Source organism: Lemur catta, chromosome X (genome assembly GCF_020740605.2).
Source record: "Lemur catta isolate mLemCat1 chromosome X, mLemCat1.pri, whole genome shotgun sequence".
Taxonomy (NCBI): domain Eukaryota; kingdom Metazoa; phylum Chordata; class Mammalia; order Primates; family Lemuridae; genus Lemur; species Lemur catta.
This window is the reverse complement of record NC_059155.1, coordinates 65840023-65852629: the sequence shown is the minus strand read 5'-3', so window position 1 is coordinate 65852629 and position 12607 is coordinate 65840023. Positions and strand designations below refer to the sequence as shown.

Below are 12607 nucleotides of genomic sequence, written 5' to 3'. Positions count from 1 at the left end.
CCCTCACAGATAAGGGCTGAGGCGCGGAGGGGGCGGTACCCGCTCTCCGTGATTGACGGGAAAACGCTCATCGTCAGCGTGCGCCATCCTTCCGCGAGCCCGGAAGTCCCGCCTTCAGAAAAGGAAGTAGCGGCGCGAGCGAACGCCGGCGGTGACCGCGGCATAGCGGTGACCCGGCGCGAGGAAGGCTGCGGCGGCGGCTGGGAGTAGCTGCCGCTCTGGGTTCGGGTTGGCAGTTAGAGGCGTGGGGCCGGCCGCCCGAAGTATCCCGCGGGAGGAATCAGGTGTGGAAGGGCGGGCTGGCTGCGGCCGGTTTGGTCTGGGAACCGCAGGCGGGAGTGAGTGGAACTCGCAGGGACGATGTGAGGAAGACTTTGGCAGCGCCTCGACCTCCACTGTCCCTTTCTTTCTTCCTCGATTCCCCATTTCTTTGCCACACCTCTCTCCGACCCCCCAGCCCCTCGTTAAGACCCCAGGGACAGGGGTTAAGTCTGGGGTCAGTGGGCCTCCTCTCCCCAAGCCGATCGCCACGCGTAGGACCCTTCCTCCAGGAACCCCTTTGCTGTGGTGTGGTTTCTCAGGCCGCCTCACCTCAACCCCCAAATCCCCACTCCCTTAGAAACGTGCCCCCACAGGTTGGTGTAGATTTCACAGTATTTACCAAAGGGGGCAATATATAAAAGCTTTCCCTCAAAGTGGGTAACCTGCCGGGTAGGTTCCCATGGGATGACAAAGAGGAAGAAGGAGCATTGGCCAGATTAAGAATAACAAGGGAATAGTCTGAGTCCAGGCATCAGCATTAATCTGTCTCTCTGCTTCGGCAGGTGGAAATTTAGAACTGTTTGGAGTCAATACTGTGATTCCAGCCATGGGTTTGTCTGCATCTACTCCTGCTGTTACAGTTCAGACCTCAACTGCTTCAAATAATCAGACAGCATCCTCACCTTCAGGATGCCCAATGCATGAAAGAAAAATGAAAGGTAATCAACCCTTTGTCTAGGAAATAAAAACACAAGATAATTCCCAAAAGGTTTTTAAGGAAGAGGCAGAAGTATAGTGTGTCGGTGAGGCTCATAGGCATGAGAGTGAGGCCCCCTGGGTCTGGTCCTCGCTAAGTCTCATTCCATCGTCTGTAAGATGAGGATATAGTAATATTTCACAGGGCTAGTATGATGATTAGTTGAGATAATGCATGAGAACATAGTAAATATTCTATAATTTAGAGCCCCGTCTCCCCAAAGTTTCCTTGTGCCTACATCAACAGTTCTCAACTGGAGGGGCATTCCCTCCCACCCCCAGGGGACATTTGCCAATGTCTGGAGACATTTTTGGTTTTCACAACTGAGAGGAAAGGGAGCTACTGGCATCTAGTGGGTAGAGGCCAGGAATGCTGCTAAACATCCTACAGTGTTGGCTGGGTGCCGTGGCTCATGCCTGTAATCCTAGCACTCTGGGAGGCCAAGGCGGGTGGATCGTTTGAGCTAAGGAGTTCGAGACCAGCCTGAGCAAGAACGAGACCCTGTCTCTACTAAAAAAAATATAAAGAAATTAGCTGGACAACTAAAAATATATAGAAAAAATTAGCTGGACATGGTGGCACATACCTGTAGTCCCAGCTACTTGGGAGGCTGAAGCAGTAAGATTGCTTGAGCCCAGGAGTTTGAGGTTGCTGTGAGCTAGGCTGATGCCACGGCCCTCTAGCCCAGGCAACAGAGTGAGACTCTGTCTAAAAAAAACATCCTACAGTGCACCGAATGGCCCCCCAGCAAAGAATCATTTCACCACAAATGTCAAGAGGGCCAAGGTTTAGAAACTTTGATGGAGATCTAGCTGTCTTAATAAATTTTGCTCCCATATCCATTGTAGTATTTTTCTATGTAAAAATAAGCCATTGCCTAATGGACTTGTGTGATCCACTCTTTAGGTAAAAAGGTGAAAATGGAAAAGCTGTCTTTCATTTTTAATCGGTGCATGTTCATATTAAAGTATGGTTTGAATCAGTAAGTTGTGAGGGGCAGAAGCAACATGGTGTGCTTACTGAGTACTAACACTTGCGTTGTAGTCATTCATTCCCTCAGTCAGCCAGCCCACTCAAAGGAGTCACTGCTCATTCTGTGCCAAGCACTGCTGGATTTTGTTTGTTTCTGCATGGAGAGAATAGCAGTGTACAAAATAGACAAAAATTATTTTCCTGATGGAGCTTACATTCTAGACTTTGTAATCCTGTGTGGTAGGTTTTCTCCCTATTTTATAGTCAAGGAAACTAAGGCTCAGAGTAATTTATATGCTCCAAATCACATAGGTAGTAAGTGGGAAAGCCAGCAAAAATTCTATGACATTGGAGAAGGATAGATCCAGTGCTCTTCTACAGTTTCTTTGTACAGGAAGCATTGAGACAGATCAGACAAAGCAGATGTGGTCCTGTTTTGAGCATCCTCAGGGAAATCATAGAGCCCTTTCTCTGGTTTTATTCATTTTCTGTCTCTCTTGGAGAGCTGTCAGTCAGACTTATTTACATTAGTAAAGAGTGTGGGTAATTGTAAGAGATTAAAGGGACCGCTAGTTATATAATGTGAAAAATCTAAACAGTATTTTCTTTTGAACACCCAGCTGGGATCAGTGACCTGGAAAGGATTGATTGGTGCTTTGAATGGTAGAGAGGAAAGGTATAGCAAAGTCTCCCTTCACCTCTAAAGTGAGCAGCTGCATGGACTACTAGGAAGTTGGGGCTTGGAATGAGAGGCATAGGGAAGAAAGTGAAAGGAAGCTCATCTTTGTCATGTAGGGGGCACCCAGCATTCAGTGTACTCCTATAGTTACTGCTGCTGCCTAAGAGGAGGATTCCATTAGATAAACAATTATCTTCCTGGTCTGCTTCTCAGTCCCCACACTTGTGGGATCAGCACTCTGGATCCTTGGGTGATGACTATTGTTCATCTTATTAGGCTCAGATCTTCTCTCATAAGAGGCATCTGGATCCTACATGCGTTGTGGGACATTTTCTTTAATGCCTGCCTTTTCTTGTGAACCTCTTACTGTCTTCTGATGGGGTATATCACCTAGGCCAAGTGGTAGTTATTTTCTTTTTTAAAGATGGGGCTTGCTATGTTGCCCAGGCTGGAGTGCAGTGGCTATTTACAGGCGTGATCATAGCTCATCACAGCCTCAGACTCCTGACCCCATGGATCCTCCCGCCTCAGCCTCCCAAAGAGCTGGGACAACAGGTGTGAGCCACTGTGCCTGGCTAAATGGTAGTTTTCTGTGGCTTGTTTTAGTCTTGGGACAAAGCATAAGCAGTGACATTCAGATTTGTCTCCAGTAGCTTTTGTGAAATTTCCTCTGCTCGTTTTCTTCTCTTGTCACTAGTACCTGAGAAAATGCATCAGTAACAAAAGTCTAGACTGTAGCTGTGTCCTCACTGGGGCTGGGCTTGTCTGGAACTAGTGAATGGAAAGTCAAGGAGACCCCATGAAATGTGGCCTGGTCCCTGCTTAGGTTCCTCTCATAACTCCCAGCTGCTAATCCAACCAGGTACCTTCTAGCCTGTTACTAAAACCATGGCATGGACAATATATGCTCTTGCAACTGCTAAGATTTCTTTGGTTTATTTTTGCTGGAGGCATGACACAATTAGAGAATGGGTACCTGTTTCTCTTTCAAAGGGAAAATAATTTATAGAACTTTCTCCTCATCTTTAAGACTGTGGAATATTAGCTAGCTTAACTCTCAGATTTAAGCAGAAGAAACCTGGCTTTTCCTATGTGGTAATCATTGATCAGAAATTCAACTTTTTAGGGTCGTTGTGGTGACACCATTTTTATACTTGATTATTTCAGGCTGTCCAGTGAATGCAGAACCATCTGACCGAGCCTATGAGAGCAAAACATACTGTGTGCCTGCCCACCAGGAACGTGCTTATGAGTATGTGGAGTGTCCCGTTAAGGGTGCTGCAGTTGACAATAAGGAGAACCTAGATCCTTCAAATCTGGTAATCGATGATCATCCCTTCTTTCTGAAGCTTTCTATCCAGAGGTGTTTGTACAGATTCCCAAGAAAAACTGTAGACTGCTAGGATGGATTCTTCTGTCCTTTGAAAACAAATAAGTTTGATACTCTGTTCACAGTGAAAATCTAGAATGTGTTACTAAGTATAGTTTCAGGGAGTGCCTAGGAAAGAAAACAGTGATTATGAAGAGCCAGAATAAGTTTACTTGCAGTAAGCCATGCCGAACGAATATTTTGTTTTGGGAGAGAGTTACTAGGTGATTTTGGTCTGGGAAAACCTTGTAGGTACATTACAAGATTGGGGGACTTCTTCAGGCACAATTGGGTGCTAGCCTGCACGTGAGTCACTGGGGTGGTTGTCCCATGGCTGCTAGTAAATTTAATGCTGTCAAGAAGTGAGGACAAGGTAGATGTGGCTTCACTCTGTTTTGTGAAGACAACATTGGGGATTATGGTCTCATGTTTGTAATCACATTTTAACAGAGAGACAGACAGACTTGGGCCTGTATTTTAGAGGGCCACAGGATTATCAAGGGTAGAAATTTTAGTGAACCAGGCAACATTTGAAGGAACTAGAAATATTTATCCTGGGAAAGAAAGAATGTGGGGGATCCAATAGTAGTGTCCGCCTCAGGAGTGGGAAAACTATGGCACACTGCCTGTTTTTGAAAATAAAGTTTTGGACACTACACCAAGATCGGGCACTTTCACCTATTTGGACCAGGGGTCATCAGCACACTATTTCTGTAAAGGGCCAGACAGTAAATATTTTTGGTTTTGGGGGCCATATGATCTCTGTCACACTACTCAGCTCTGCTGCTGCTTCTCTGTCGCATGAAAGCAGTGACAGGCAACATTGCCAGAATTGCCCCAGGAGACCACTGGTGTAGATTATGTCTAATAGCCTAGTGGTTCAGAACATGGGCCCTTGGGAATCTCACAGACCTAGACTCTTACCCCATGGGAACGTTATGTGTAATGAGAATATTTATCACAGCTAACTTTTCTTTTGATCACTTTTGTAGCATTCGAGCTAAGCACCCTGCTTGCTCTCCTTTAATCCTTACGACAACTCTGTGCAGCCAGCATTGTTAGTGTCCCCATTTTAGAACTAAAGGTACTGGGAATGAGGGAGTGAGTAATTTGCCCCACATCACCAGCCAAGAGGTGGCAGAGCCAAAACTGAATCCCCGTCCACTCAGACCTGTGTTCTGAACCACGCTGGGGGTGATGCTAGTAGAATACTCAGTGCAGTGCCTTCCACACATAGTCTTCCTGCAGCTGGGATTCTAACAAGGAGCTTTGTGACTGAGACTTTTAATTAATGTGTATCTGCTAGGAAATCCTTCATGCTTTCAACACAGAAAGTTCTAGGCCAGTGATTCCTAAGCTGGTATGATTTTGGCCTCTAGGCAGTCATCCTGCTTAACATCCTACAATGCTTAGAACAGACCTATGTAACTAAAATTGTCTAGCCCCAGTGTCAATAGCACCAAGGATGAGAGACCCTGGCCTGGGCTAGGTGTTAGCATAACAGTATTGCTGACCCACATTTCTGGGACAAAGGATTCTTCATACCTTCTTGTCTGGCAGCGCTGAGATGCAAATACTCATCTATAATGTATTCAGCCCAAAGAATGAAAGCATTAGCTTTCAGGAACCCAAAAGTCAAGAATGTTTAAAAAGAAAGTGATGTTGTGCATGTATGCTATGAGACTTTTCCTCAGAGTGAGTAGTCATTTTTGAAGAGCTTGTCACAGAAAGGGTTTTAGAAATGTCTACAGATCATAGTATTAGTTTTTACTTCTTATTCCTTGGTGACATTACTTCTAAATTTGTTCAAAGGAGGAGGAGACCAAAAATTTAACGACAGTGTTTATTTACCATTTATGAGAACTTAACAAGGAAAAACAATTTTGGTATTCTCACTCTGCAACCAAATTGTGCTCCCTTTGGCAGCACATATATTAAAATTGGAACAATATAGAGAAGGTTAACATGGCCCCTGTGCAAGGTTGGCATGAAAATTTGTGAAATATTCTATATTTTTCCCAAGTACACTGATTTGACCTTTACAAATTATATAAATGTATTAAATTATCACATGTACTCCAAAACTATTTCCATTTATTATGCATCAATAAAAAAACAACAATAGTGGCCAAATTATCTGAGAAGTCTGAAATTTTGCTGTCACTGGTTTGATAAGTAACCTGTGCTTTGTGTGTGGTGCATTACTTTCAAGGAAGTAGTTAATTATATTGCTTGTTTTGACTTTATATCATATGTCCAGCATTTAAAAAGCAAATCTGTTTATTTAGATGCCACCACCTAATCAAACTCCTGCTCCAGATCAGCCATTTGCATTGTCTACTGTCAGAGAGGAGTCATCTATTCCTAGAGCAGATTCAGAGAAAAAATGGGTTTATCCTTCTGAGCAGATGTTCTGGAATGCAATGTTAAGGAAAGGGTGAGTGAGCATATTATTTAGAACGTAAATTTGCTTGTCAAATGTATCTAAGAATGTTGAAAAGGTTTTTACCCCACAAACATACAGAAAGTTTTTATGAATTAATCAGTTTATAATAATCAACTGATTTTTCAGACCTATCAGAATATAAGTGCAAGGCCAGTGTTTTAGTCAGGGTTCTCCAGAGAAACGGAACCAATAGAATGTATGTGTGTATGGCAGGGAGGCTGGAAGGGATTTATTGTAAGAAATCGAGTCACAATTATGGAAGCTAACAAGCCCCAAGATCTGCAGCCAGCAAGCTGCAGACACGAGAGAGCTAATAGTATAGTTCTAGTCCAAGTCTGAAGGCCTGAGAACCAGGAGAGCTAGTGGTATAAGTTCCAGTCTGAAAACCAGCAGGCTTGAGACCCAAGAAGAGCCGATGTTTCAGTTCAAGTCCAAAGGCAGAAAAAGACCAGTGTCCCAGCTCAAACAGTCATGTAGAAGGAATTCCCTCTTACTCGTGGAAGGGTCAGCCTCTTTGTTTCATTCAGGCCTACAACTGATTGGATGTGACTCACCCACGTGGAGCAGGAAGGGCAGTCTGCTTTATTCAGGATATGGGTTGAAATGTTCATTTCGTTCAAAAACACCCTCACAGATGCACCCAGAATAATGTTTGACCAAATGTCTGGGTACCCTGAGGCCCAGGGTGAAACATAAAATTATCCATCATGGCCAGTAATAGGCTTAAAAAAAAACCACTCTTATATAAAATGCCTAGAAAAGGTTAGGGAATCATTAATTAATGGTACTAACTGAACAAGTGTCACCTTAAAAATAGATGTTTCTGTAAGTCTGGTATTTTGTGACTTAGTAAAATCAGATTAAGGTGAAATTTTAATCTTTGTTTTTAGTGCTTATATAGTAGCTTTGGATTTTTTATAGTGATACTTCACAATTGTGAGTAATTCTTGAAAATGAGTCTTAAATCTGTTAAATTCAGAGAAAATGAACATTCTTAGTTCTTTCATAAAGGATAATGTTTAATAAATCATGAATATGTGGATTAACTTTATGACATTATCAGTAATGATTTGTCAAGTTTTACCAAATGTTCTTTCGTAGGTGGAGGTGGAAGGATGAGGATATTAGCCAGAAAGATATGTATAATATCATTAGAATTCACAATCAGAATAATGAGCAGGCTTGGAAGGAGATATTGAAGTGGGAAGCCCTCCATGCTGCGTAAGTATGTTTGAGATCTTAAAAAAAGAAATTTGGCATCTTTCTTATATCACTTTTTCAGAGTTTTAACATTTTATTCAAATAATTAGTTATTCTAATAAAACATTTTATGTAGCAGGCATATCCCAAACTATTGTTGCATGACAGACCACCCCTTCTTAATTATGTAAAAAATAGCAACTATTTTATTAGGCTTGTGGATTTTGTGGGTCCACGGTGGAAAGAACAGAGCAGGGATGGCTCGTCTCTGTTCCTTGATGTCTGGGGCCTTGGCTGCAGAGACTCAGTGGTTAGTATGGCTTCAGAGCCTTGGGATAGAGTCTTCTGAAGGCTCCACTGTTTACTCATCTGGCCAGTGGTGCCAGCTGTCGGCCAGATCACCTGCCCACAGCCTCTAAATATGGCTGCTTTGGCTTCCTCACATCATGGTGGCCGGGTTCCAAGAGCTAGAGTTCCAAAGAGCCCTAGGCGGAAGCTGTGTCTCCTTTTCTGGGCTAGTCTGGAAGTCCATAGCATCAGGAGCCTGCCCAGATTCAAGGGGAGTGGACAGAGACCCCAGCTCTCAGTGGAAGGAGTATCACAGTCCATTGAAAGCAGAGAATGTGGGAACAGAGATACTAAAATGTTATCTGCCTCAAGGGAGATAGGAAAGGCATTTCTGTTCCCTCAGCAGCATTTATTGAATCTCCATTATGGCTAAACAGAAAGTGATCTCTTAAGACGGGGCCCTTTTTCTCAGGGAGAGCAGGTAAATGCAGTCATGTGTGTTAACAGTGATGGGACCTTAGTCTGAGTGTGCATCAGCATCACCTGGAAGGTTTGTTAAAAGCCAGCATGCTGGGTCCCATCCCCAGGGTGTCTGACTTAATCTGTCTGGGGTGGGGTCCAGGCTTGTGTTTTAGAGTGATACTGATGCTGCTGCTCTGTGGAGTCTACTTTGAGAAGTGTAAGGGCAGCACATGTCTGCACAAAGAGCCAGGTTATGTCATAATTAGTAGTTAACATTTCAAATTCATTGTAAAATGTGATTAATTTCTTGACTAAAATCCACTTAATAATTTTTTGAGGAGTTCTGTTTTTAATATTTGTACTCTGAAGTTCATTAGTGGCACTCTCTGGGTGTCACTGGCTGAGCTCCGGGCCAGGGATGGGTGCATGTGATGGGGGAATGATGCTGAATCTGCATTCCCCTTCAGCAATCCGTGACTTGCAGGAGTCACCCTCCCGGCTTTCTCATGAGGGGAGCCACAGTGCCTGCAGTGACTCAGGTTGAAAGTGTGCTCTAATTAAGACCACCTGCTAAATACTTGCAGTGTGATTATGGAGCAAAGAGAGAAAAGAGAATTTTGATTTGTCAGTTTCAGCTCCCTCTCCAGTCATTTTCTAGAGTTCTGTCAAAATTAAGTAGGCCTTTTAAAAACTCATGCTATGCTCTCTAGGAGAAAGTTTGGCTGGATTAAGTTTGCTTCTTTGTCTGTGACCCTCTTGAGAAGAGGTGCTAAGGAGAAGTTCCTAAAAGGAGAAGTAAAGTAACTCATAAGTCCTCAAGTCCGGATCTTTTTTCCTCCCTTCCACTTAGTTAGAGAGATACATCAAGACCAAAGCCTATCTTATCAATGGGAGCAGCTGACAAGATAGGTGGCCTCTGTCTTGACTGGCATCCCTTCTGTTGGGGAAACAGTTGTCTGTCTAGTATGTAGATGGACTGTGTAAGCTCCACGAGGGCAGGACTCAATAGCTTTATTGGCATTACCACTCCCTGTGCCTACAGAGAGCTGGCCCTAGGAGGCCCTCAGCAAGGATCTGCAGGCAGAAGGTGTGTGTTTGCTAGTTAGGACCTTGTCACCCCTCAGCTTGTGTGTAGTTATTAAGGAGCTAGTCCAGCACTAATTACAATTGGTTCCTAGGGATTAATCCATCATTTTTCTTTCTTCATAAAGGCTGTTCATTGGTTTGAAATGAAAGAAGGGCATATTATTTTCTTAGGTTTGTCTGAAAAAAAATCTCAGCTACTCTATGTCAAAGAGAAGTATGAAACGCAATACTTGAGGCTTCTTTTTTTTCCCCACCCTGAGAATGCTCCTGTCCTCCTGCACCAAATGGAAAACCCGTTTGCTAACTCCTGAAATAAACAGTGCACATGTCTGGAAGAAAGGGAAGAGAGTGGAACATACCCAGTCCAAAAGGAAAGAGGAATATTTTTTTAATAAAAAGGGACTTGTTCTTAGAATTATTTTAGAAGTTACTTTTCTCTCTGTAAATGTAATACCATGAAAAATGGATACAGAAAAATGCATATTACTGAAAAACTGGAACATAGTCTTTGTCAAAGGAAAGAAAATATTTTAACACTTATTTGGGAATTTCTAGGGAGTGTCCTTGTGGTCCATCATTGATCCGGTTTGGAGGGAAAGCAAAAGAGTATTCACCAAGGGCAAGAATTCGTTCCTGGATGGGGTGAGTGTCAGTGCAGAAGTGTTATTTCATATTCCTCAGGTCAGGACCAACTTTCTCTTGGCACCAAAACCAGTCTAAGAACTGCAGTGCCATCTCCCAAAACTTTATCAGTATTCAACTGTAGATTTCGTCCTGTCCCTGAGGTTTGCCCATCCATGGGCAGATTTATTAGGGTGCAGTAGCTTGCTTTTTATTTAATAATTGTAGGGTCAAATTGCGTTGTCTTCTGTATTCTTGGACCTGTCCTCTTACTCCTCCTATGATTAAGCTCTTTGGGTCTATGCACTTAGTGTTCCTCCCCTTCTCTTCTAGCCTAGTTCAGATTCTTAGCTCACACCTGCATTTCTGCAGTATCTCAGCTGACCTCCCTGGACTTGGTCTGTTTCCTATTGACCTCATTCCTCTGTATACAGATGAGCTGTCATCTGATCTGGACTCGTTACAGTTTTTCAGCACCATCTTCCCTTAGCGCAGTACACGGTGTGACTCTCTGAGTCTCATCCCCACCCCCCAGTTAGATGTTTGACTGAAAGCAGGCATTTGCACGTGCTTATTTTGTATCTTTCTTAGTGCTTAAACCAGGACCAAACTCTCAACAAGCATTTTAACATTCACTAGCACGTTTTCATTCCAGGTATGAGTTGCCTTTTGATAGGCATGATTGGATCATCAACCGTTGTGGGACAGAAGTTAGATACGTGATCGATTACTATGATGGCGGTGAAATGAACAAGGACTACCAATTCACCATCCTGGATGTCCGTCCCGCCTTGGATTCATTTTCGGCAGTATGGGACAGAATGAAGGTTGCCTGGTGGCGCTGGACCTCATAACCACTGTTTTGCTTGAGATGGAAAAATAAAAACTATTTTTTTTTCTGAGAGATACATTAAACTATTTTCCCCAAACTGAATTGCACTTATGATGTAATGGGAACCTCAAGTGGGTAATCACACTTTATCCTGCACTTAGCAAAGGATACCATGCACCGTTCACTTTTGCGTTGCAATTGAACCTTGCAGTTTAGAGAAGATCATTTTAAGTTTTCTTCCCACTTAGCTTGAGTGGGAATCAGTCTCAGTTTTTCCTTTAACTGCAGTATTATCTGTGTATTTCATCTAGAAAAGTCTGAACAACCTCTGAAAAAGAGCTTTTAAAAAGTTATGAAAGCCACTGTTTTTCTCACTGTTTTCTCAGGAATACTTGAGATATAAAACCTGAAAGCTAGTGGTGGTGCTCAGGAGCTTTCACCTCGTCAAATATTTTAACTGAAGCTGTTCATTATAAGTAAGAGGTAGTTAGGCTTTAAAAAATGTCATCAGTATTCCTAAAGCCCCTACAGTATGGTAGTGACCCTGAACACAAGGCAGATATATACACTGGAAAGGCACTCAGCAAAAGGCTTGTCCTGGCTCTCCAATTCCTCATTTATATGAATTTTTCAGACTGGGCTTTGTTATAAGTAGTTTCAACTACACCATGATTTGATGCATGTGCTTTGTAACATAACTTTTAAAATATTTTTTAAAATTCCTCTTCTTCTAATATGTACAACAAATAAGTCTCTTTGTCCCTGGTGTTTGACAAGTTCTCCCAACGTTGGATCTCTTTCCTTCTGCTGCAGGGAGCCTTCTCTCCAGTAGGCCTAATCCAAACCTTGAAAGCCTAGCTCAAGTCACGGTGCTAGCATCGTCCCCCTGTAAAACATGATTATATTGGGCTGAGTGTTAAAATTCACAAGAAGAGTATTTTCTCAGATGTAGAATGTTTGCATCAATTCACTGTCTTTAGATTTTTTTGTTTTAAGAAAGCTCTAAGTTTGCTGTTGAAATTCTTTGTAGCAGTAATCCATAAACTGGTTGTTCTAATTATAGTAGCATGTTACAAATGATTTGTTTTTTCATAATTTAATAAATCCTTTAATTATCCTGAATTCTGTAGTATGTAATGGGTAGAATTGGCAGTCTGTGAGTGAGTGATTTGGTATGGATTTCTTTGTTGTGTGAAATCCAGCAACCTTAAACTCCACATTTCAAAATACTTGTATATTTTAAAATAAAGCTGATCATTAACAGGTTTTGAAAATCTTGTTAGAGTAACTTTATACATAATGATCATTTCTTCAGACATGTCATCTTTACAAAAGTAATGCTATAGTCTCCCTATTTAAGGCAGCATTTTCTCATCTGTTACATTTTTAAACTGTAGAGGAAAATAATTACTATTGGCTTTTTTTTTTTTTGGTTTTACGTGCTATCGAATGAGTGTAGGATAAGGCATTCTTATGAGAAACAAAGCATTGCAGCTGGAAACTGAAAATTAAGCTGTAGTCAGGATTCACCTCTTTTATAGGGCTGTAGTATCATTTGAGACAAACAACCTTGAAAGTAAATTCAAGTGAGCTTGATGACAAGAACAAACAGTTTTATACATCCTTTCACCACT

At 42.3% G+C, this 12607-nt stretch overlaps 1 protein-coding gene and 1 non-coding gene across 2 annotated transcripts; both read left to right on the top strand.

Annotated features, from left to right (window-relative positions):
- Positions 1–143: 143 nt before the first annotated feature.
- On the top strand, positions 144–12095 carry LOC123628681 (holocytochrome c-type synthase). The gene is made up of 7 exons (XM_045538569.1): positions 144–284; positions 825–980; positions 3837–3988; positions 6327–6475; positions 7586–7705; positions 10076–10162; positions 10797–12095. The coding sequence occupies exons 2-7, from the start codon at positions 869–871 to the stop codon at positions 10993–10995; spliced, it is 819 nt and encodes a 272-aa protein (XP_045394525.1). The 5' UTR covers positions 144–284; positions 825–868; the 3' UTR covers positions 10996–12095.
- Positions 5949–6055, top strand: LOC123628946. Its single transcript, XR_006731825.1, has one exon. It is a non-coding gene; the product is annotated as a U6 spliceosomal RNA (small nuclear RNA).
- Positions 12096–12607: the final 512 nt, after the last annotated feature.